The 27996-nt window shown below is 35.7% G+C and overlaps 1 protein-coding gene across 1 annotated transcript; it reads left to right on the top strand.

Annotated features, from left to right (window-relative positions):
- The first annotated feature begins 291 nt into the window (after window positions 1–291).
- On the top strand, window positions 292–27776 carry LOC125674904 (uncharacterized). Its single transcript, XM_056160906.1, has 12 exons — window positions 292–1286; window positions 1567–1828; window positions 10192–10371; window positions 11383–11534; window positions 12216–12421; window positions 13959–14364; window positions 18822–18888; window positions 22463–22944; window positions 23043–23143; window positions 26290–26481; window positions 26612–26717; window positions 27008–27776. Exons 2-12 carry the CDS (start codon window positions 1581–1583, stop codon window positions 27214–27216), a joined length of 2349 nt encoding a protein of 782 aa, XP_056016881.1. The 5' UTR covers window positions 292–1286; window positions 1567–1580; the 3' UTR covers window positions 27217–27776.
- Window positions 27777–27996: the final 220 nt, after the last annotated feature.

Below are 27996 nucleotides of genomic sequence, written 5' to 3'. Positions count from 1 at the left end.
TTTTAAATTGCTTTACTGTATGCATAACAATGACATATGAACCAAATTGAAATAGTACTGAGGTAAACTCTGAATATAACACAAAAGTTGACAACTGATTCAAAACTAAATTCAAATAATACACAAAAGCACCAGTCTTGTTTCTGAACTTGCATATTTTGATAAAAAATGATCTATGTACATGTATTTGATGCCATCCTAAAATTTTATGCTGGTGAAAAAGAAATGGTGACTGTTAAAATTCACTACCTTTGGTAGTAGCATTGTAAAATGAACAACATCCATATGAATGAATGTATTCAACTGTACATATCAAAAGATAGCTTGGGTAAAAAGATGACCATGCATGCAAGGATAGTACAGGTATTAGATCATGGTGACCTACCAAATTAGCACCACTTTTGACTTACTTTAAACATCAGTAGTGGTGGGATTTGAACCCACAAGTCTCCATGAAATAGAAATATTAGATACATGCATTATAGTTGACATACTGGGTAGGGTGTTGGTAACATGCAATTATGAGATTAACAGGGGGTTGGAAATAATTTTAACCTCCCCCATGCAGGCTATACACACCAACATTGAGCATGCAAACAATACAGAAATGGATGCAATATTGGGAGGGTTCGGGGATAAACAATGCAAAACTAAACCCTTTAACTGTATTTGGTTGAGATGACACTGCCTAGAATAAGATATAGTTTAAGTATAAACACTTTCCTTACGTAAAGTATGTGCAACAGTGGGTCAAACCACGTGGAATCGCGATCGAAAACTTTGGTCGTTCTGCTACATTAAATGGGGAGCGACATATGCAAAATTGCATACCAATACACAGATCAGTCATATATACACGGGATGCGATAATAAAATTTCGATGTCGGTACAAGACAATGTAAATATTGGAAGTCAATTTTGACTACCTCCACGTGTTCAAAATGTAAACAATTTTCAGTCTGGTGATTTCGAAGCTATTTTCGTCTAAATAAGTAAAAAGAAACGGGAAATAAAAAGAAAAGAACTTAAGTCAACAAAACGAAATAGTGAAATAAGTTGTTCTAAAGTAAAATGTGAGGGTTTATGTATTCTTTCTAGAGATGAAAACTTACTTTGTCCGCCATTTTAGAATTGCGCAATGTCATACACCAAATCAACCGGTGCCTGACCTCAATGTAGAGAGTGCGCGAACGGAATTGTGGAAAGGGGGACCAGACTAGCCTACAGCCAGGATTTTGCTTTCAGCGCTGTGAGGTCACATTCCTGTCTCTGCTCGTCTTGTGAAGGTGAGAAATCTTGCTTTTTATATCTAATGTGGTAATGGTTCTGTTTCTGTAAGTTACAAATTACAAGTACTCGTAGAGGTGAGGATTTTTGAACGATAAAGGGAAAATATAATGATTTCAAAGTTAGTATTTTATGAAAAACGAAACAATATTCTTCGTTTTCCGAGAAATTATATTCATCCGAGTAGGCGCTGTTATCTCTGAAATATCTATATGCTTTTCTAAATAGTTACCGAAATCACTATATATGTCATAACACAGACATTTCTTGTTATGTGAGGTTCCAATTTTGAAATGGCCGGTGAAAGAGTGAGGTATTCGGATGAAGATTTAGAATTAGAAGCGAAACTTCTAAAAGATGCCGTGGAACGAGAACATCACGTCCCTCAAAATATCGCCATTATTGGTCAGCATGGGTGTGGCAAGTCGTCATTCATAAATAATGTCATGACAATCTTGCGTAGTGACGGTGAATACCACGAGCGTGCGCTTGTTGGAAATTTCGAACTGGAGGGACAGCATGTCACTCGTCGATTAACCAGGTAAATTGATATGACATATAACATTCGTTCATGAAGCATTATATTTAATTGCTTTTGTACTTATTCTCTTTGCAAAGATCAAACAGTATGTTGGTAAAGTTCTTTTTTGAAGAGATGGGAGATATGAAAATCTCGCCATGTAAAGAAGGAAAAAAATCTATAGAAGATCACACTGCACTATATTCAATTCGATTCTTCAAAAACAATTTTTATGGAAAAATAAAAACAATATAAAAGACCAGTCAGGTATCTGTCAAGTGTTACATTGTAAAGGTTATCATCTTAGCAGTGCTTCAAATATTCCATATTTTCTCGTCAATTTACCCTGACTTAGAGTAAAATAACCTTGGGTAGGGCTTATAACACATATCAATTTTTCAAATCATGAGTATTAATAAATAGTTGTCAAATATGATCCTCAAATCTAATTCCCACCAAAACTTTCGTAATCCAAATTAATAGTCGATTAAGATAACTATCAGTGATCAATCTCATAACTCCTATAAGCAATACAAAATAGAGAGTTGGGCAAACACGGACCCCTGGATATACATGTACCAGAAGTGGGAGCAGGTGCCTAAGAGGAGTAAGTATCCCCTGTCGACCTGTCACATCCGCTGTGAGCCCTATATCTTGATCAGGTAAACGGAGTAATCCGTAGTCAAATTCAGTGTGCCAAGAACGGCATATCAATCGGTATTAAAAACGTCAGACAGCATTTGGCCCAATGATAAATTGTATTGGTAAACTAGATCTAACTTATATCGACCATAGAATTTGCAAAGTGTTGACTTTAAACGAGACTGTTAAAACCCCTGAACATCAACGTGTTTGTCAGTAGCCTGTCTTGATTATTGAATATCATTCTTTCAAGTCTAACATACGTCATGTCATAAGGACTACCGGACACTGTGAATCTTCGATAACTACGTCCTGGTTATCGGCCATGATCCAGGTTGGCGAGATATCAAAAGAAAGCAAACGGAAAAAGTCTGAATGCAAAAGCTGTTCTTCAACTCTCAAGTAATCAATAAACCTACCGATTTCACCAAGATGAATACGGGCTAAACCTATACCAGATTACGAGCTTTATCTACTCGTTTGATCATGTCTCTAGCAATACAACCTTATTTTCCATTTTATTTCTAGTTTAAATCCCTGATTACTAGCTTCACATGCTAATTCGAATGTGAATTAGTCTAGATTTCCAACCTTTTACATGCACATTTCGTACAAGAATTATTCACGACTTGACTCTCTTGTGTTCAGATGTATATTCATGAAACTAAAAGATTTGGCTGATGATCATATCATATTGCATAGTTCATCTATAGAACAGCATTTCTGTATTCTCTGTATATCATTTTTTTATATTTTCAAGGGCAATTGTGTGTTACATATATTAGGTTATAAGGAGAAGAACTCGTAAGTTGTGCGAACTTGCTTTTGATCCTTTTGTATATATTATATACAGTAAAATACGTTCAAATCAAATGTTGGTGCCATTTGTAAACTTATGACTAAAAATTATGATTGACACCCTCAGTTTACCTCTATTCTCTTATTTTGATGGTGAGTTTAATATTTTTAATTTTCAATTACGTAATATCATAAAAATTTGGTGTCGTTTGTAAATTCATATTCATACGATTATGATTGGCGATTTCAGTTGATCTTTTCTACCTCATCTCAATGGTTATTTTAATGCTTTGAATTTGAAAGAAAACTTAATTACAAATAAAAAATATAAATATATAAAATAAATAAATTATGTGATTTAATCAAAATTTTGAAGCCAGAGAGTATGATTGACAGCCTCAGTATACATTTTTCCATTATCTAGATGGTGATTTCAACTGTTATTTTGAGGGGCTTTTTGTTTTAGAAATGATTATGTAATATCGTTGAAGTGTTACACGGGTGTCAAGATTAAAAATCAGAATTTTAGAAATGCTATCATGGTTGTTATAACGATCTAGTTTGTCAATACAACTTGTCAATGGGTCAAATGCTGTCTGACGTTATTCATACCAATTGTTAGGCCGTTCTTTACACACGGAGTTTGAATACAAATTACTCCATTTATCTTATCTAGGTATAGGGCTCACGGCGGGTGTGACCGGCCGACAGGGGATGCTTACTCCACCTAGGCACCTGATTCCACCTCTGGTATATCCATGGTTTCGTGTATGCCTGTATTCCTTGAGATTGATCACTGTTCTTTATCTATAGTAGTATAGCCGACATATGGGGGGGGGGGTAAACAATGGGGGCTATTGTGTGAGAGAACAATGGGAAGGAAAATGGGGGGATTATCCTGATAATCCCCTTCTATTGAAAAGCGAGGGGGAGAACAATGGAGCAAGGTCATTTGAATTCAGCACATTTGGTCATCTTGTATACTATAGGCATAATTAATGTACTAAGAGGACCGTATTTTGGAATTTCCTTCAAAATTAACCTTTTTTATTACTTGTATTTTTGTAATAAAGTCCCCTTCATGAATCAATTTCCTGAAGAACTTGATTCCAGACCTCCCAAGTTTTCGAGAAATCGGTTGATTGATCAATCATGGTTTTACACTGTTTTTTGGCAATATGTTAGCCATTTTACGGCGGGAAAACGGGGTTTCCGAGATCCGGTATCCGAATTCTTCGTCGCCGTATTCCTGGGTACCGATAACTTTTTTATTTGCACTTAACAACCCCGGACCATCCCCCGGGCCGAGCTCTACTCGTCGAGACCTTCATTTTGACATGTTATATGATGCCCTTCGGACTTTTTCATTTTGCACTTAATTATCCCAGACTACGAGGTGGAAATGAAAAAACTGTAAATGATAATAGAAAAATGAAATACATCACAAAATGTTTCTCATTTTTTCTTTAATGTTGAGTTAATGTAGCATATATGTATACAGTAAACGTTTACATCGAACGGAAAATTATAAACCATGTATAAGTGAAATTCGAAACATTCATGCAATATATTTGGAAGCGGATTTAAATTCCCCTTTGATAAAATGTACACATGAACACTACCATCGCTGTGTACAGGAGACTGCTGCTGTTGGAAAGGTCATTTCAATGTCAAGATTCGTTTATTTTGGCTAATACCCAGGGGTCCATGAACAAACTAGTATACTACTACATATTTCTATCTGCTCTTTGAATGTCGATGTGTACATCTCTCTGTATGTTACATGTGATATTTAAATCTATACACCGCTACCCATAATCCCACTCATTAAAGTTTTACACAAGAGTAAAGAATTTTACTACGATATGTATGATCCGACAATGTAGAGGATCACTGCTGCGTAAAGCTTTTATGAAAGTTCCAGATCGTGACTCACGTCTTTGTTGTATTATGTGCTAATCATCTCTGAAAACCTGGACGGGGAACGGAAACATGCAATTTGCAATAAGGGTGACGGTCAGGAAGATGTCTCCTCCAGGTCACATAGCATCCATGACCTTGCTCTATTGTTCTCCCCTCCCTTCGCTTTTCAATAGAAGGGGATTATCCGGATAATCCCCCATTGTCCTTCCCATTGTTCTCTCACACAATAGCCCCCATTGTTTTCATCTAGGTACCTGCCGAACTAATAATTTTGTATTCCCAATAGGAGTTTTGAGATTAATCATCTTCATCTTTTCATTCAGATTGTGATTTTAACGGTTTAGATTTATATTTAATTATTGGGATAAAATTTAGAAATTTATTTCAAAATTAAGGATTATCTCCCTCATGCATAGCTCTTATCCTTAGACGAATTTGACTCCACTTTTGGCACTCTGTTTGTTCCCTAAAATAGCTCTAGCAAGTTTATCGTTATTTCGGATTTCAAACATTTCGGTTTATCATCACTGAAGAGACATTATTTGTCGAAATACGCATCTGGTGCATCACAATTGGTAACGTATAAGTTTTACATTTTAAAAAATATCATTGAATGTTTGGTACAATTTGTTAAGTCGGGTCCAAAGATTGTGATTGGCAGTCTCAGTTGACATCTTTTCGTTCAATAAAATTTCCTTTGGAACGATTAGAATTCTTTAAAGTGTAATATCATTGACATGTTGGTGCAAATTGATAATTATTGGTTGGTTGATATGTTTTCTCTCATTTAGATGATGATTTTAATTATGTTAACTTTTGAAAAATTTCATTTACGTAATCATTGAAATTTTGGTGCCATTTGTGAATTTATGGCCATTTCACCGGTTAATGTTTGTTCAATTTAAATGCGTAATATCATTTAAAATTTGGTAACAAGTGTAAATTCACGTCCAATGATTAGGAATCGCATTGAAAATTCGATTCACGTCCAAAGATGACAACAATAACCAACTCTCCCTTCTCTTTCTGAATTAACTCGATTTACAGAATTTGCCTCAAATCCATTTTCGTTCATATTGACCATGGATAGCTCAAAAGTGTTGTTCAGTTCTTAAATAACTGCGTATTCAGTTTGTCAGCAAACAAATACACTTTTAGAGGACCTCGTTGTCGGTTTATCTGTGTATATATCTCCGGGTTCAGTCTCTGGTTGTATGATAGCTAACACATTATTGCTCTCCCACTCTACTATCTGACTGAAGACTCCAGGAAGGCGTTCTGCTGTCAGAGTTATTTTCTTCTAGACAATATTCCCGGAAATCGTTTGATATGTTCCCCTCCATTTTATTCACATAAATTACTACAGTTACTCAGGTGAATGTATACATTTTCTTTGCTCTTTGTCATTGACTTGATAGCAATGCTTTCAGCTTTCAGTTCTAAAGCATTTATGTAAAGTTTATTTCTCTATCGGGCTCCATGGACTCCATTTTTACTTGTGAAAATGAGCAAATGAACCAACATCCCTTTGTGGATGCATCTGTCTTTATCACTTGATATGGATCTCGGGTTATTATTTGTTTCTCATCCCAGACCTCCAACTGCTGGATCCACCGCGAAATTTCTTATTTGCATTTCGGAAACAATGTGATTTTGTTCTTGTAACTGTTTTCTTTGACAAAACACTTTGTTTTGTACATTTGTAATTCTCTGACATGAAGTGGGGCTGGAATTACTATATCCAATGGCATTCAATGATCCATCTAAACTTGTCGGTTCTGGTATTGTAATGTGGTCGGATTCTATTGCGTTTTGACATTTCATTTTTATGTTCCGTCTTTTATTTTCGGTAGGTAAACACTCATTTGTACTGAATCCAATTCCATACCCAGGAATCATATCGTTTGTTCGGGCTCCATCGCTGATTTCTTCCAGTTTATCATCTACCCCAGGTTGTGAATACCAAATAAAGGAATTTCTGTCCTTCATCAACCCTTCTTTGGTTTCATTCAGAAGAAAAATATCGTCCAGGTAGATTACCAGTTGAATTCCTATTCTGCGTAGGAATGCTACGATAGGTGTCATAATTTTCGTTAACAGGTGCTAATCCGAAAGGTAGACTTGTATACTGTAGGAGTTGACCCCCACCTGAATCTTCGATATTTCCTGCGATCTTGATGTATTGGAATGCAAAAGTATGCGTCCTTCGGATCAATTTTGCACATGAAGTCTTTCTTAATGATCATGTTCTTGACCACTTGAAAACATTCCATTTTGAAATCTTCATAAATCATAAATTCGGTTTTATTTTAGGTTGAATATGGGATGTGACACCCCATATTTTGGAGGGGCGTACAAAGTGCTTATGAATTAGTCTTGAACTGTGTTATTGGGGTCTACAATCTCACCGATCTTTTTTGTAACATCTCCAGAATTTCGGTATCTAAAATCTGAACTTCTTTCTCCGAGTAATTCATTACTGAGAAATATGTTTGACTGGGTGTTTTTAAGAAAACTATTTTGTACCCCTTTAATTCTTTTAATCAATTTCCCAATCTGAAACAGAATCTTTTAACCTTCCCCGTAACGGAATATGACTTTGTACAATTTCTGTCAATTTCTACTTTTCTACACCTGAATGCAGATTGTGATTATCCCTTAGAACTTTTGACATCTGTTCTACTACTATCGGTATGTTTACCTGTGACATAATCTATTTGTTTGTAATGGCGCCTCTGTCGGTGTCTCGTGAGTAGCTCTACCCCCTTGACTTTCTCTATTCACCACAGAGGGTCTCTGACAAAAAGGCTGGTCGATAACGTCTTGAGTTCTTGTTCATAGACCTGGCGATGTCCATTGATATATCTCCTGCGCGCGTTCTTGCTTTTGACGTCCTGTATACATGGTAATGTAAAAGTCGTTTCCAAACAGATCAGCGTCGTCCTGAAGGTTCGCCTCGTTATCTCGTAACATGCTGTTTGCTTTTTTAGTACTATTGATATTTTTGTGCTAGAAAATTCAGTCTTGGTTCATAAAGGCACGCAACATTTCATTTGACCAATTATTTGTATAGTATTCTCAAGTAGGTTCACGACTTCCTTTATTTCCATACTAGATGTATTGCCCTCATTAGGTTTGTCCATATTCTGGACAAAGGGTTCCATGCACTGAGAAACACGTTTCTAAACAAATTTCAATGAAGAGTCGTGCATTTTCAGTACCTTCATTGACTTTTTATCCGCCACTGTGTCCTCAAGATAGGCGTCTACATCGGAGGATTGAAAAATCGTCTCCAAAATGCGACAGCTCTTCTCTGACAACTGAATCTTGAGAAACTTCGCATACTTTGCCTAACCTATACCCAGTGTGTATTTCGTCTCATCACTGAGCGAGTCAAAACGCTTAGCGTCTAATGCGTCGTCCGAATCGGCCTGGGACTCGTCTCGGGTGCATGACAGTGTCGACTCATCAATAAAATCGTCAATTTCGCCATCCCCTCTTAAGAACTATCATCATCATAAGGACCGGACGATGCTTTCTCATCTTTATAACGATCTTTCTCAATAGCCCTCTTTCGCTTAGTTACTATAAACAAACTATGACTTCTTTGGGTCGACATCTTGGCAATACAATTTACCACTATCTTCTCTAGCAAAATTGCCATACATAGCTATGTACACAACATAAAGGTAGGAAACATTCCCAACTAAAATACCAAATCCGCGAGGATGTTTGCAGATTTGAATATAAGCTAAATATTTGTCGTCTGCTATCAACAAAGTCAAGCGGAAGGAGGAATATCTCGTGATATCTCCTAGATTACCTGGGATTACCGAACACCAGAGAAAATACATTGTTTTATCACATGTCTACCCCTTTATCCAGTGGATATCACCATTACATGAATTTTAATTATTACACTATGCTTTCCTACGCCGTTTGTGACGTCGCAAACAAACGTCAGTTTTTCATAGCTTGTTTACAAAATGTCAGGATGCAAAATTCCCACCAATGCAGTAACGTAAATGAATAACCGTATGGAGGTGTTAACATGTGATAAAAAGCATCTCCCATGTAGTTGGATTTGATTTATTTTCAACTCGTGTGTTTTCTATCCCCTCGGCATGGCTCGGGGATAGAACACAATTAGTTGAATACAAATCATATCAAACCACAAATTATGGGAGATCCTGTATATACCATATTTTAATTTTATGAAATGATTTTTATAGTTTAGTTTGTATTAAAAGTTACAATTACGTAATATTATTAAAATTTTGGTGCCATTTGTAACTTCACGGCCAACAATTATGATTTGCAGCCTCAATCAATACCTTTTCCTTCATTTACATTGTAACTGGTCATTTTAACTATTTATTTTTTTTAAATCAAAGTGCATAATATCATTGAAGTTTCTGTCGAAATAATTTGTCCATATCTGCTTCTTACTTAGATATTTTATTGAAAATAAATATTAACGGCAAACTAACAACTCAACTTCATGACAAATGTACCAATATTCCACTATCACCTGCAAATAGTGCTTATATCCCTCAAATGATTCGACACACAATAGCTTGTTCTGCGTACGATCACTTTTCTAATCGATGCAGGCTACTGACTAACAAGTTAATGTTGCAGGAGTTTCAAACTTTTCGTTTTAGAGTCAACATTTCGTTAATTGTATGGCTGTTGTAACAATCTAGTTTGGCAACACAACCTGTCATCGGGTCAAATCCTATCTGGTGTGTTTCATACCAACTGTTATGTCCCTCCTAAGCACCTGATCCAACCTATGGAATATATCCAGGGTTCTGTGTTTGCACAACTCTCTATTTTGTATTGCTTATTTGAGTTATAAGATAGATCACTGTTTGTTATCTTCGCCTTTTCATAAGGTAGAGTTTGAATTTTTCATTATCATAAGATTAAATACACATATATACATGTTTTCTCAAGAATGTTTTATGCATCCTTTAATGAAATTGTGGAAACTTCTTATTTTGTAAATATATTTACAGATATACAAAAGAAAAATATTTGGACTCTAGCATTGCGATGAAATATAACTATCCAGCCTTGTTGGATATGACAGGATTTCAGAATTCCAACGACGAGAAAATAAAGGAAGTGTTGAAGTCCATATTTCAAGGCTGCATTAAACAAGGAGCTATATTGAATTTTGAAACAAGAAATCAACAGTAAGTAAACAAGAATGTTTAGAAATACAATATTATTTATACTAATCATTGAAGTAATACCTATATATATCTACAATATATATCTACATGAGAAGAAAAAAATATCTAGTTGTGGCGTTCAATGCGACATTTTCATATATCGACGACTCTTTTATCTATTAACAATAATAATTTTCATTCATATATCGATTTAATATATCTCTGTGAACTCAAAATAAAAGACACCACAGAGTCGTCCACTTCTGCTTCATACTTAGATATTTTATTGAAAATAGATATTAACGGCAAACTAACAACTCAATTTCATAAAGTTGACGACGGCGAAGCTGAAATCCTCCCGATTTTAGCTTCTCTGTCGTCAACTTCCCATATTTATGTAGTAATATTTCATGTTAACCTGCATATTGTGTTTATATCTCTCAACTGATTGGATACGCAAGATCTTGTTCTGCGTATGATTAGTTTTTAAATCAAGGCAGGCTACTGACAAACAAATTGACGGTGCAGGGATCTCAACAGTCTCGTTTAAAGTCAGCATATTGCAAATTCTATGGTCGTTTTAACAAACTAGTTTGTCAATACAACCTATCATTGGGTAAAATGCTGACTGACTTGTTTCATGCCGATTATTAGGCCATTCTAGACACACTGAATTTGACTACTACGGATAACTCCGTTAAGCTGATCAAGATATAGGACTCATGGCGGGTGTATCCGGTCGACAGAGGATGCTTACTCCTCCTAGGCACCTGATCCCATCTCTGATATATCCACTAGGGGTCCGTGTGTGCGATACTCTCTATTTTGTATTACTTATAGGAGTAATGAGAGTGATCACTTTTAGGTATTTTCGCCATTCATTCATATATATTCTATAACCAAAGAAATAATACTTCTGCTACGCGAAAATCATGGCATCAATTGACTTCAGAATATACAGAAAGTTTTTGGCTAAACATAATATAATTTCTTAAACGCGTTTTTAAACGCCTTTCATTTGCTCTTTCATAGATATTTACCAGAAAATTTCCAACAACTGTTGTCCGGAGATGAAGATAATATGAAAATAGACAAGATAATATTTGTCGCATCTGCAACATCGAGAGAATTTCCAACAGAGCTTATCAAAGCCGTCTTATCACAAGCTTCAGGAGGAGAAAGGGGTATTATGCCATTTTGTAGTTCATTATTGTAATTTATCTGAGTACCTAAATTTTAAGTGGTGAAAATTAAACATTTGAGATACATTTACTACTAATTCGGTGTCAGGTTTGCCAATGTAAAAATATCAAAACACCCCCACTGCATCACACCAAGAAAGACGCTTTGGTTGATCATATACCACAGACCTCTGCTAAGGCTCCATTTAATACTTTGTTTGCTCAAGTTCTTAATACTAACAAAATTTCATCCACAGAACGCTCTCAAAATTCATTGCCTTCCGTCAATCCTCAATAAAATAAAATCAAAGTGATAATTCAAGTGGCCTTCTCCACGTAGAATTAAACGCACAAATATGACCGATAACATATCCTCTCTACACAGCTATCATATGTGTATATAGCGGTTTTTAGTGTCCATCATTCAATAAGATATGTATTCAAAATCTATTTTTAGAAATATTTATAGTATTTTGTAAGATTACAATTCCTCATCAGTATTATTTATCAAATATTTTATTTCTATGTCACGCATTGTATTTGAAGTACTAAGGTTTGGCGATGAAATCAATGGAAACGACGTAGGGTGTTTGTAATCTGTTCATAAGAGATCTTAAATGTTTATTGATATCAAAATTGATGGGAAATGGTCAATGTATTTATCTCAAATGATTTTTATCGAAGATATGCCTGTATTTGGAGTTCTGACGCATGCCGATAAGATTGGAGAAAACGACGCAGAGTTTGCTGAATTTGAGAAAAAGTTCAAAAGATGTCTAGGATTGTCTCACCTGCGATATCTGCTCTGTACCAATTATTGCGAAGATGTTCCCATGACAAATAAGCATGATCCCGACATTGAAGTTCCCATGATCAGGTTCATGAGACAGGTTAGACTAATTGTCGAAAGTTCATCCTCATTCACGCTTGGTGCAGGGAAGCTTGTATGTGCATCATTTCAATCACATGAGCATATATCAAAGCATCGTCGCAAGTCACAGTTGAAACGTACGCTCTTCTTCCCTTGCTCTCTGCATGACAATTTCTTCGTTTCTCATAAATATGCATGATGTGATCCGGCCAATCGCTGAACTTCCGAGCAAGATTTATTCGGATATCTAAACTGTTTATAGAATGCGGTTATATTACTCTGACCAATCAGAACGCTTGTTCTTCCACTAACAAACGTAAAATCATTGTGTACACGTGTGTTTAACATTGGCAGTTATGAAGGTGAATTCATGAGGATCATAATGATGTTTTTATATCACTAAAACAGCTAGGCGATGAGAAGTGCAAACAAATTCATTGCCACATTCATTATAGCTGTTTTACTACTATTGATAACGGACTACGTCATTCTCGTCATGCATATTTATGAGAAACGAAGGAATTGTCACGCACAGAGCCACAGGTTAAAGACAGGAGGAGCGTACGTTTCAGCTGTGACTTGCGACGATGGTAACAAAGTAGCAGGACTCTAACTTTCAGGGGCAAATTGGGATATAAATGAATAAAATGAGACGGCAGTGAAAGTATACATCAATACAAAACATCAATCATGCACAAAAAACTGATTTGAAAATCGATTTTTATCAGAGTAGGATCTGTAACTCACTGATACATCCCAATTTATTTCCCCAGAGTTCCACAGCTAGTATGGAAGATACGTTATTACATAATGTTGTTTTGCCAAAACTAGAATGTTGTAATTAAATGCGATATTGTGGCGCACAAACAAGCTCCTGCTGGTACAATGGTTTGGCATGGAGACGTACTGTACACTCCAAGTCCTGACTTTTCCGTCCTTTCTTCATATTAAACTTTATGTTATTTGCATAATAAGAATACATAAAAGGTGAAGATAACGAACAGTGATCAATCTCATAACTCCTACAAGCAATACAAAATAGATAGTCTGGCAAACACGGACCCCTGGACACACCAGAGGTGGGATCAGGTGCCTAGAAGGAGTAAGCATCCCCTGTCGACCGGTCACACCCGCCGTGAGCCCTATATCCTGATCAGGTACACGAAGTTATCCGTAGTCAAAATCAGTTTGCCAAGAGCAGCTTAACAGTCGGTATGAAACACGTCAGACAGCATTTGACCCAATGATAGGTTGTATTGACGAACTAGATCGTTATAACGACCATATAATCTGCGATATGCTGTTTTCAATCGAGAGTGTTGAAACCCCTGTACCATCAACTTGTTTGTCAGTAGCTTACATGTACCAAAACTTAAGTGTGAATCTCACATTAAGGTTCAAGATATTGCCATCCAAGATTGTGGCTTCAGATTTTGCGCTTTCTTGAGATAGTAGTTTTGTTATGTGATAAGTACTATGTAAAACATTCATATGTATAGTTCTATATAGTAAGACCTTTGAATTCATTAGATTTCAATCTTAACATTTGATTTTAGGTGATCGATCCCGCTCGAGAAGTTTATCAAGACAGGATTTGCGAAACAACAGAGAGACTGAAGAACATGAAGCTGAAGACAGTACTCATTTACATGCTACAGGGTTTGTTGAGTCTGATATGTCTCTGGTTGATCATGCTTCCACCCTATGGAATTCAGAGTTCATGCGACAGCTACAAAAATTCACAGATTAACGGGTGCAAATTATCTAGCATTGATTTACTGTGTCAACTGAGCTCCGACGGAAGAATCATGGAAAAACCTTTCGTTGTTGTCCTTTTCTTAATCTTTGTGTTTATTCGCTTTGGTATACGTTTAATTGTTGAATTTTACATCACTACTTATCCTGAACACGGTTTTCATCTTAATCAAAGTGTTCAAAAAATCTACAGAAATTTTTTTGAATCATAAAGAATGTAAGCAAAGCTATTATAGGACTGGTGATATTTGTGTGAATCAAAATGGTCCAGAACATTTTCATTCATACGTTGATGGATCGACCAGCAGGAGAGCATTTAAGAACATCTTGAAATATGCTAAGTCTTACTGAAACTTCTAAGAAAGTAATGTGTAAAGTAGTTTAATTTACCGATTGTGTAAAATCTACCGATATACATGTATTATTAAAACTTTGTGAAATAAAATTATTCGGAAATAAAATGTTTTTGGGTAAGTTGCTTTGTTTATATTTTATATATTCACAAATATTTGTTTGGTTTTGATAAGTAAACAATCAAGGAAAAAATAAAATACTCCGGAAATTTCGAACAAGACTTTGGATTAGATACTTTCGAGTTACAAAACAAATGCTGTACCAATCAGCTACCGGCGACCGGTTTTATAAAGAATAGACGGTCTGTCAGTTTATATATTTATTGAAGAGAAATTTGAAGCAAAATGATGGACTGATCACACTGACCAATATAGTGAGGGGTCAATATCATTCCAATGTCTACAATAACATCATACCTCAGTTTTTCTTATCCAAGAGATCTCGTTTCCCGCCTATCATACAGAGGGTTAAATGACGGAAGATTAATTATTTTTATGACAGATGTTTGTCACGGCCTGAACTCGAACATACCTCCTACCGCTCACGAAGCGAGCACTGAAAATTAAAATTATGGGTTATTTAACATTTAAAAACTTCAACCGAGTTCCTGTGTCATGGTAGACATTCAGATGACGGCGAAACCCAGTGGTTAAAGGTCGTACGTCTGAATTTTGGAACTTCACCTAAAGCTCGTAACGTCTCAGTATGACTGACATGTTCAAATGGATTTAAAACTCTAAGCAATCTATCATTCAATTATAGAATGATATCAGTTAAAGTAGGCTGTTATTGCCGTAATCAAAACTAAAAGAAAACATAGAAACATTATGTTCGAATGTCTTCCCGTGTCAATATAAACCAGGTCTTCTGATGCGCTCAGTTAGTTAATTCGTATAGAGGGTCACATTCTGGCGACCAATGGTTATGCCCTTCATCCACCACTCAATATTCAAGTGACATACATAATATAATCACAAGAACGAAAAAATAATTGTAGTTTTGAAATAGCTGTTGAACTTTATAAAAAAGGGATTTCTCAAGTCAAAGATTTTATTTTCATCTTGTACATGAAAGGTGAAGATAACAAACAGTAATCAACATCATAACTCCTATAAGCAATACAAAATAGATAGTTGGGCAAACACTGACCCCTGGACACACCAGAGGTGGGATCATGTCCCTAGGAGGAGTAAGCATCCCCTGTCGACCGGTCACACCCGCCGTTACCTTGCGAGAATATAACAGTAGCTTCTACACATACGTTCATGATACAAAATACACATCATCACAAATGAAAGATAAAGATGAAGCTGTGAAAAATATCATAACTCCTGTTAGGTCTCAACAGCTCACCAGTGCGACAGTGAAAAAACTGAATAAACTCAAACTGCTGTAGAACATTTGTTACCAAAGCAATGGATGTTTGTCATTCTGCCGAACCACTTAATCTACAGGGCCTAGTTGCACAAAGATTAGTTAAGTTTACATGACAGCTAAAGGACACATCGCAGGTTTCTAAACTTTTTATTTTTTTCAGCAAAAGTAACTCTTTCCATGCCCAAAACTACTTTAAATGTGTTTTAAATATAATATTTTGCATAGTTTTTGAGTTTGAAAGCGATGAAATTCAAATCGTGCGATATGCATTTTTACTTCGATATTTTACGCGCCATTATGTGTGACGTCATATGTTAGCTCGAGCGATAAGTTTTGAAATAAGTTGTTAGCCATCTCATGCAAGGTGAAGATAACGAACAATGATCAATCTCATAACTCCTATCAGCAATACAAAATAGATAGTTGGGCAAACACGGACCCCTGGACACACCAGAGGTGGGATCAAGTGCCATAAATAGATTAGATTTAATCGACAAAAAATCCAATCATCATGTTGACGGCTTGTAAATAACATTGCATTAGAGTTTTTGTACTATTTAAGGGTGTACATGTACTAGCTGTAGGAGTTTATTTTTTCAATTTTTCGAAGGAAGGTGTGAGGAGAAAAGACGAGGATAATTTTTTGTTGGCGCAAGTACTTTGCCATAAAAAAAACCAATCACCTTTATCCATGATTTTGTTTCAAAAATCAGTTGGACAGAGACACAGATAAACAGCGAGAACATGGTTCAATCGAAGCTAAGCACTACAGCATATGCATTCTGTTCTGGTTTTCAAATTCAATACACACTCTCACCAACTGACCTTCACCTTGTAGCAACATATAGCTTGTGCTCCCCCAGTTTCTACCAACTATTATAGTAGATTTACAAAAAATTTAAACATCAAAAATACTTGAAATTGCAATTATAAATATTAAAATATTGTATTTCCCAACTTTGAATTGAATTATTAATGCTTTCATTTTTTATGAACTCGTAACATATCAATTAAAGAATCAGTCATAAATTAAGCCGTGCTCCCACTTCCAAACGACGAGATCACAATCAAAAAATGATAATGACACATGTAATGCAATGAAACTTCTCCAAACCGGTCCTCTCTCAATATCGGTCGGTTTTTAAAGTCCCGGCAGAAATCTTAATATTCCCTTACAAAGAAATTCTAACAAAATCGGCCACCCTTGAAAACCGGACATCGGCCACTTTTTATAGAACATTTGTTAATAAACATGATCAACAATTAAGTGTTGTGTGTTTTAAGAGAAATTATCTTAGAGATTATCACCATACTTTTTAAACTTCATTTTCTTACTATTTTTTTTTTTTACATTCATAATTATTTCTTAAGTTTATATGTATTCGACTTCTTTTAATCTGTGTTTATTTTACTACTATCTGTCTGTATGTATGTTATATGCAGGACCATATTGAAAACTAGCGTTATCGCTAAATATGTAATCCTGGATAAATAAAGGCTTTATTATTATTATTATGAGCAAATTTCCTTCACAATACCGGTCACATTTTTAAAGGGACATGGACATGATTTGAGCTGGAAATTTTCAATATCTATTTTGCTATTTTTAATGTTGAGAATGCTTAGCTAAGATATTTCTAATAGTCAGCAAAGATTTTAATGTCGGTTGTCGAGGTACCTGGGAGATTCAGAGCTCTAAATTTGTTATGTAAACAAGGCTCGTGCCATATATTTTTACATAGATTAAACATACTAGTAAAAGTTTCGTTTAAAGCAGATTTTTTTCAATTCAAAAGTTAATTCTGAACACAATTAAACAGTTTCTAGTGTTTGTCACATCTCATTTTGTTTTAAACATGCTATTTTCTATCAGGTATTCTATATGTAAACAAAAACACTGCACGAGCCTTGTTTACATAACAAAGAGTGGTGAGTGTTATATCTTAACTAATATTCAAATTTTGGTTCATTATTAGGAACACTTTAGTTAAGCATTGTAAATAATAAAAATGGAAAAATAAACGTTGAAAATGTCCATCTCACATCGTGACCATGCCCCTTTAATAACTGTACTTTTCACAAACGTCAAAACAATTTGATAAAGTCATAAGCGATGGACATAAACAGAGTTCTTATGGGTAAGAGGAATGCCAATAATGTATTCTGTAGTATATTTTCAATTTGAATTTAGATGATTTCAGAGAGAATATTTCTGATACAAGCAGATTAATTTGATCTGATCACCACTACGGTGTGTATTAATTGCAGTGATCTTACGGCTTGGTTGGTCATTTATAATAGTCATTGAACACTGTATTATATGGTTCGTGGTATGAAGAAGACATATGTAATGAAAATTGAAATAAAATGTCTCTAAATGCAAGTTCTTGGTAAAGCGAACGAAAGACAAAATGCATATAAAGTTTTATTCCTGAGAATGGGAAATCGAGAGAAACCTTCCACAAAACTTGCCGTGTAAATAGCAGTAATTTTTGGATATCAAGAGTAAGTTGTCCAAAGACAAAAGTCGTGAATATATGTATGTGTGCGTGCGTGTGTGTGTGTCAAAAGGTGAAAATAACGAACCAATCTCATAACTCCTATAAGGAATACAAAATAGCAAATATATAATTAAAGGAATTTTCGTCGAGCTCTAGAACTTTGCTTTGAAGTATTTAAAATATAATTATACAAGGGTATCCAAAAGAAAAACCTACCTAGTGGTCCAAAGTTGGTTTTGGTCTTTTTAAAAAACTGATCGATAATATTCGTTTTAGTTTATGACTTTAGGCCAGACATCTGCAATAAGTTATTTTTCAAGCATTGGTATGCTTTAATTACATCACTTTTTGTGCAAATCGAAGAACTTCTTAAGCTTGATCATTCATTTTGCTCAATGATTCTTTTTAATTAATAACATTTTCTTTTTTCAGTTATAATTTCAACTTTTACGCACACATATCAACATTTTACAGAAATAGAGAAGATGATCGGACACAGGTAAGTAAGTCGGGTCCAAATATTCTCCAAACAAGTAGATTCAAAACAGCACTATACAACATATAATTTTATGCATCGATGTTAAATGGTTACAGCATCGCGCTCAAAATCACACGAGCTCTCACCTCTTGTCGACGCGGGTTCGAATCCCGCTTGCGCCAGTAACTGAGAACGTTTCCAAGTATACTTGCGGAAGGTCGGTGGTCTCCTCCCATGTCTGGGTTCTCTTTTCCACCAAATAAAAACTGGGTGCCACCAGATAACGAAAATTGTGAGTGTGGCGGAATACATCAATCAATCAATCAATGAAAAGTGAAGATAACAAACAGTGATCAATCTCACAACTCCTATAAGCAATACAAAATAGATAGTTGGGCAAATACGGACCCCTGAACACACCAGAGGTGGGATCAAATGCCTAGGAGGAGTAAGCATTCCCTGTCGATGTCAGATCATACCGATTGTCAGACAGTTTTGGCACACTGACTTTGACTACAGATTACTCCGTTTACCTTATAAAGATATAGGGCTCACGGCGGATGGGACCGGTTGACAGGGGATGCTTACTCCTCCTAAGCACCTGATCCCACCTCTAGTGTGTCCAGGGACCCGTGTTTGCCCAACTCTCTTTTATGTATTACTTATAGGAGTTATGAGATTGATCACTGTTCGTTATCTTCACCTTTCCATTACAGACAGATAAGTGATATTTCAAATACATCAGGTGCAAGAGTATCTACTTCAATACAGTCGTTGTCTGCTCACAAATACATATCTTCACAGTGACGAAAGTTTCTCTGTGTCTGTTTGCACGTTCTAAATAAGTATGAAACGGTAACGATGATAAACAGTGATCAATCTCATAATTCATATAAAGAACACAAACTTTAGAGTAAGGAAACACGGATCACCTGGATATACCAGAGATGGGATCTGGTTGGGGGTATGTAATCAACATAATAAGAAAAAACCTTTTTTCCATTATCCCTTGTCATCTCTCGAACAAAATCATCCTACGGGCTGATGACCCATAGTACTGTTCGTTTTTCTTTTCATGGTATACCCACTCCACAAAATTAAAAAATTGACACATCCTTTCGTTAAAAACTGATCTTATTATTTATTATAATTTATTTATTATTATTCTTTCCTAAACGTAAACCTTTACTGTTGAAAGTAAACACTTAGTCACGGCTGTAAGGAAAGAGGTAGCTTCACAGTATAAAGCTGTTTAACACCCCCTACAAATCCAGACCTTGACCTTTCACTTGATTTTATAGAGATCCATTAACTACGGTGTCGTTGTAAAAGCTTGGAACAAACTAAAGTTATGATCTGGAAACCATTTTATATAATTTCTTACCTTGCTCTTTGCTCTTCGATCTTTTACCTCAAAATATGTAAGGGTCTTTTCCAAGCCATCAGGAGTTATTGTGGACAAATTCAGCTTAAGGAATATAAGACATAATCTGGACATGAAAATATGACAGACTGACAGAGGGACAGACAGATTAAAATTAATGTTCCCCTATTTTCGCTAAACCCCGGGACAAATAAAAGAAGACACTTGTTGGCGCCCAAAGATTAGTAGAAAACGCAGTCCTTACCGCTGAGTTATGGCAACGTAAAATGTGGCGACTCTTAATAGTCTCATAAGGCACTTCAGGTCTTCTGTAGACAAGCAAATCTAGTTACTCAAAAAATGTCCATCTTGTTTACCATACCATGGGAAGTAAACTTAAGGTGGCATTAATTTATAAATATTATACAAGAAATCCCTGTGAAGATAAATTCATGCACATATATACGTATAGAGAAATATAACAAGAAGCAACAACAGTCGGTGTTAGAGGACATTTATTCGTCCACTTTTGTTTAAGGCAATATTCCATCGTTACATATAAATGTTGAAAAAAGTAGAGTAGCGCAATAAGTAATATATGGGTTTACACCTTGAACATGTACATGGACCAATAGCAGAAAACAACGAGAGACGGTGCTGTAGGACATACAAAACCTACTCTTGCTTAGTGCAGTTATAACATACATAGACATGTTTATATACTAGTATTTAAAATAGTTCATTTAAGTTTACAGTGTACATATACCAACAGCAAAGCATACCAACATGGTACATACCAACACTGTACATGTTAACACTGTACATTTCATATATACCTACAAGACTGACTCAAAACTTAATCCATCTATTACATGTACTAGTCCCAATGACACAGAATTCATTAATATTTCCAATGACAAAGAGGAATGATTCTGTTCTTTTCCCAGATCTGCATAAATTCCATGTTCGACTCCAGGATCAGCTATGTTTGTGTAGAATGTGAAAGTTCTAAGGGTAGCAAACTCAATGAGAAGGTCTGATGTATCTGTGACCTTTGACCTCATTACCAAATTTACATGTCTTTCTTAAATGGTTAACTACTTTTACAGAAAATATTAAAAGTCTTTTGTTGAAGTTTTTCCAAGATATCCAAACAACGTAAGTGATGACGGAGAAACAAACATGCAGGTGCTCATAATCTTTAGGTGTCTTCTTTTAATAAACAAGATACTTTCTGTAAAATATAAAAGCTCTCTGCTGGAAACTCTATAAGGTATTGTGTCATAATGAATATTATTATGTATTAAACTTGGATTGATTTTCTATTTATAAAGACATTTGACCTCATGACTCCATGATGAAAAGTGACGATAACGAACAGTAACAAATCTCATCAATACTATATACTGGTACATAATACAAAATCAAGAGTAAAGCAAACACGGACCCCTGAACACACCAGAGTTGGGGTTAGGTGCCTAAAAGGAGTAAGCATTCCCTGTTGACTGGTCACATCCACCGTGAGCCCTCTATCTTGATCAGATAAACGGAGTAATTCGTAGTCAAAATCAGTTTGTAAAGATCGGTCTAACCATTGGTATATCACGCGTTAGACGGTATTCGTCGTAACGGCGCATTTTCAATATACGACCGACTTCCATGCTTTTCGTAAAGAACTCATAAGTTTGAATGTTTGATGTACTGTAACACCCCCAGTTGGGCTATATACAGGTAGAGTAAAACAGGATCTGTGAAAGAAATTTGACGAATTCGAAAGTATTGAAAGATATGCGTATTTACGAATTCGTGTCTGCCTTAAACAAAGGTCAACTGTACAGTACTTTGTGTCTAGATATCCAACAGGGTCAAATGCTATAATAGGATCAAAATCATTTCCTCAAAAATGCACAACAAGGGATACATGATAATATCGCCCAAGTACATTCAACATGGGTCGTCTAACAAACCCGCGAAATCTGACTACTGATCACACCACATGTACGGTCATACACAGCTCATTCATGGATTAAGCGTGCAGGTAATTGACTGACTCCTGTTCAGAGATGTGTACAAACATGTTTGGCACAATCATGTGACACAGTTGGAGAAAGACGAAGAGAGTCTCGTCAAGAAAATAAATATGATAATTTAAGTTTTAACGAATTTATCAGTCAAGTTTAGCTTTTTTATTTGAGTTTGTAGCTTGTATATCACAAAACTCTTTCATTACAGTTTCATCCTCGCAATTGTGACTGTTCCATTCGCTGAGTATATGTTGAGAGAGCACAACAACGCATGTGATGAAACAAAAACCATTTACACCAGCAATTATAATTGTTCCTGCGATAGAATACCTACATCTCTACTAAATAATCTTGCAAAGACAAACTTTGCATGTCAAACACTCACAGGCATGAATGACAAAGTCGGTCAATTAAATGCACAACTCACCGACCTATCACACAACGTATCCCACATAGTTTCAGAGCACGAAAAGGAGAGAAAGAAAAGAGAGCACGCAGACAAAGTTATAAACGAGTTGATGAGTTTAACACAACAGTTTCACAATGAAACCAGTGGTCATGTGAAAAATCTTGGAAAGGAAATAAAAGAGAACTTAAATACCACACAACAGCACTTTTCATTTGTGGTGGAAAAGGTGCGGACCGAAATGATGATTGAAACTGACACCACGAAGAGGATCGTCAAGGATGGTAAAATGCTCTTAACATAAATGTGTATTAAATGTGTTTGCAAATAGTTTTCTTATTGCAGGTTTTGAAGACTGCACCTTATTAAATTTGATAAAAAGTTTCAACAGATTTCCGGATTCTTGCTGGCTCTGTGGTGATGGTACTGATGGCGTGTGTAGGGTTTTGTTTTTGCTTTTGCAAAGAGAAGCCGAAGAGTATGGTACGTATTGAAATACAAATTAGATATAATTCGAATGCTATAAAATGATATATTACTGCCGTAAATCAAATGTGGCCTCTAAAAAATTCTTAAGAACTTTTACTAAATCTAAAATCGCAACCTTTTCCCAGATTAACAGCACCACAACGTATGAAAAACGTAAGACTAGGCTTCTTAACATCATATTCAGCTGCTTTTTCAATTAAAATGGAACACGGAAATGTTCATACTTATCAAAAATTACTTTGTTAAACACCATTCTGATTCTACACACAAATAGTCTGACGTTCATGGTGGAGTTTTTCATTGACACTATTCTACATAGTCTTTGAAGAACATGTCTTCTAACAGTCTTTTGGAATTCCCACAAATTGTGTTCCAATATAAAGTTACCTTTATATTATAGAGGCAGAATTTACTAGTATTCAAAATCTTCGTACTTTGGCTTTCAACTCAACATTTAGATATTTAGACGACGTTTTATCTATAAACAATGTTTATTTTCATTCATGTTGATTCGATATATCTCAATGAACTCGAAATAAAAGACAGCACAGGGTCCTTCATATCTGTTTCATATTTGGATATTTCATTAATTAAATATAGATGTTAACGGCAAACTGCAAGCTGAACTTTATAACAAATGGGATGACTTCGCCATCTTCAATTTCCCTTATCTATGTTCCAATATTCCATTATCACCTGCATATGGTGTTTATGTCTCTCAACTGATTCGATACATAAGAGCATGTTCTACGTATAGCGAATTTTTAAATCGGGGCAAGCTAGTGACAAATAAGTTAATGTTACAGGGGTTTCAACAATTGCGTTTAAGTAAGTATTTCATAAATTCTATGGTCTATGGTCATAACGGCTATCGAATTTGCCAATACAACCTGTCGTTAGGTTTGATGGTGTGCAGCGTGTTTCATACTAATAGTTGGGCCGTTCTTTACACACTAAGTTAGACTACGGATTATTCCGTTTACCTGGTCAAAATTTAGAGCTCACGGCGGACTTGATCAGTCAACAGGGCATGTTTACTCCTCCTAGACACCTGTTCCTACATCTGGTGAGTCAAGTGCTTCGTGTTTGCTCTATTCTTAATTCTGTATTCGTTATGGGATTTATGAGATTGGTCACTGTACCTTATCTTCACTTTTCATGTAATTCAAGTAAATTAGTGGAATAGATAATATTCTATTATATTAACTCGTTAAATTTATGATTTTTGATATTGTAGTAAGTACATTTAATTCATTGTTAGAGCATTAATAAATTTGTAATTGCTAACAATTGCAGAATGGCCTACATATTTGTAGTTATTTCCCTTATACAGAAAGTTGGGGACGTGTTTGTTGGTACTGTTCTATTGTTTTAACAAAATTTACCATACCAAATTCTTTATTGTGCTGAATTTTGATAGGGTGCATTATACATTGTATTTATGGCAAAAACAACGTTTAATTTCTTCAATTTATGGAGAATACTTTTTACAATGACACAAATTTCCTAAAACTGTAGGATTTGGGAAAGGGGTGTTACATTCATATTTCATTAGGTATTTTCATGTCCACGTTATGACAATTAAGACCTAGAATTTCAGAGGTAATATGTAGTAGAAAAGCATATGCATCAGACAGCTGGAAATATTGATTGATTGAATAACCGAGGCCCCGTGTCAGAGCAGGTATGGCATGATACAGATCGCTCCCTACTCAAAGGCCGTAAGTGCCAAACACAGGCATAAATTTTGCAGCCCTTCACCTGCAGTGTTAACGTCTCCACATGAGTGAAAGATTCTCGAGAGGTATGTTAAAGAATATACAGTCAATCAATCAATCTTCTCTACTCTCAGATATGTATGTAAAAATCTAAATACATGGTTATGATGTGCAAGAAGATCTCTACCTAAATTATGAAAATCATGGTCCCTGGGCTAGGGGTTTAAGCCCTAGGGTGGTGCTAATATGGCTCTTTAGTGAAAATGTATTAGTCGCCTCTTACGACAAGCAAGGGTTACTGAGAACCTATTATAACCCGGATCCCCACGGGACAGAGTAAAGAAGAGTTTTTTTTTAAAGATTTGATATATCTTAACCATGTGGCCATATTGGCCCGATCATAGATATTGAACCAATGACCAAGGGGCTATGTATTTCTCAATTTTGTTGAAGGGCTTCATTGACATCGTAACCATGCATTTGGTTTTTCTTCTACATGTGTAGCATCCCAATTACAATGATGTATATAGTGTCATATCATTAATGTTTCACGTTTGCACGATGCCATGGACATAGAAAGCAATAGAGCAGAGCGATAAACATCATACATACACAAAATCTGTATGCCTCCTACATACCGGTATTCTACTTCATTTGTCAACTATAGTCCAGCTGGGATGGTATTACTGAAGTCCCTTATTTCAGCTGGCGACAGAACTTCTTTTCTGCTATAGCTTCGATCAACAATGGGCTAAATATGAGAAAAAAGAATCCATACTTTTCAGAAAGTATAAAATGTATTAGAGGAATATTAGAATTTCGTACTAGACACGTTAAAGCAATACAATGATACATATAATCTACATATTTCATTTGGATTGATTGGTTTACGTCCCGTTGAGAATTTTTCACTCATATTCAGACGTCATCAGCTGTAGGTGAAGTACCACAAATTTCGATCCGTGCTTAGTGTTGACCCACGGTCGTTGTAGTGAGGGGTATTTAGTGTACCAATGCCAACCGAGACACGGAAATTCCGATGTTAAGGCCATGTCCGAAAGACCCGTGATTCTCACTTCCAAATGCCAAGCGTTTGGCGAAGGGGCAACCATTACCTATGTTTACATTATTTTTGATACGGCTATGACACGGGCGGAGCTCGAACTCATGACCTCCTGGTTACGAAGCGAACGCTCTACCACTGAGCTACCGCGACCGGTATCATTTCAATGTTAATAATCCAGAATGAAAGAATCCAATAGGTTACCTGTGGAATGTGTACTGGATCTAACTGACAACCCTGAGGACCTATTCTAACCCGGATCCTCAAATATGAAGGAAAAGTCATAAAAGCTTTGTTCAGGTGAAACCGCGCGATTGTGTTTGTTTGCTACTAAAGATAGAACTTGCATATATTTGTAGCTACGAGCGCCTGTGGATGAAAGTGAGCATAACCGTCCAAAGTTAGAAAACACTGTTGCCGTTGTCAGTTTTGCACAAACCAATGCAGACCTCCATCTAACGGTAGCCAAAACTGTAACGGAGGAGTTTAAGTTTGATCGCGTCATTCTTGGTGGAGTACAAAATATATCAAGCGTTAAACTAACTTCAAAGGTTATTCATGAAATGACTGTCAAGATAAGATCTGATGATAATGCATTGAAATTGAATCTAATTACATGACATAGTTTGCTGATTTTATACCAATCTTCATTGTTATGGTTTTAACAACTTGTCTTATTAGGTTGCCTTTGTCTTCGTCGATAAAAATGAAAGGAATATCATTCTGGAAACAGAAGACGACATCACACGGACTAGATCCGAATTTGTTCAAAACATCATCAAGGGAGGTGAGTGTAATTCATTAATTTAATATTGTTTGAAACATCTTGTATGAACATTGTGTGTACGAATATACCCAGTATATACCTTGTCTAACTGAAGGAAGACCACGTAATATTTGATGATACGGTATTAGACACACATGTTAAAACAACCTCTGTACAAGAATATATTGTTTATCTAATTTCATATGCATTCATTTTGTCTTAAGTAGTGTGCATTCAAACTTTTGATTCTTCCATAGATTTTTTTTTATTTCTTACTACCAATATACATATTACAGGTGTTTTCATTTTAGGTAACACACAAGTAATCGTCATTTACTGTCAGGACGAAGCTTCTCAAGACCAAAGAAGACTGTGTAACGGTGACCTTGGCAACGTAAAAAACCACAAAACGCTCAGGCACCTAAAGCGACAGAACTGTGTACTCAGCATCAATACAAACTTTTCTGCATATCAAAGGGACTATCTAAAAATGTTTCTCAACGAAAACTTGAGCGAATAACTACCACTCTATAGTACTGTGATGTCTACCCTTTCCCTTATAATACGAATTTGATTCAGTTGAATAAATATATGATAATGTTACAATCATTATGTCATTCAAAGAAAATAGGTATAGATTGAGATATAGGGATGTTGCTAAAACGCGGAACATTAAACGGAGCGGATATTGTATGTATTAAAAAGACTTGAATTATTATGATTTAACCCCTTTCATAGAAGTGAGAATTACGGGTCTCTCGGCAGGCGTTGGCAGGTCAAAGAACCCTCAAATGTTACGGCCTTGAGAGCTAAGCACATGTTTAAAGTGTTATTTCACTTAGTTTGTGACGTTTCAGTTTGAGTGAAAATTTCTCGAGGGGACATAGAAGAAACAAATAAACAATCGTAACTACATAATTGTTTTTAATTGATGTATGCTGACTCACCGGTCGTAGGGTGACTACCCACTAATCCGAAGCAGAGATGGATCAAGCCATTTGGAAAAAAGAGGGAGAGTTCAGAAATGAACTAGATCATATCCAATGAATCGATAAAAATAAATACGTGTATCATTCAATGTTGTTCATTTTTTCATTCATCATATAACACAGACTTTTTTAGCAACTTTCACCCGTAAAATTCAACAATCATTTTGAATATCGCTTCAACGAAAGCCCATTGAGCTCATTTTCGTAGATGGATAAAAAAAATCGCGTTTTGCGTTATAACGCGTAACTTTTGCATTATAACGCGAAACGTTCACGAATTAACGCGAAACTTTCTTATAATGTAAAACTTT

This window comes from Ostrea edulis, chromosome 3 (genome assembly GCF_947568905.1).
Source record: "Ostrea edulis chromosome 3, xbOstEdul1.1, whole genome shotgun sequence".
NCBI lineage: Eukaryota > Metazoa > Mollusca > Bivalvia > Ostreida > Ostreidae > Ostrea > Ostrea edulis.
Note: the sequence above shows the minus strand (reverse complement) of the source record. Positions and strands in the feature narration are given on the sequence as shown.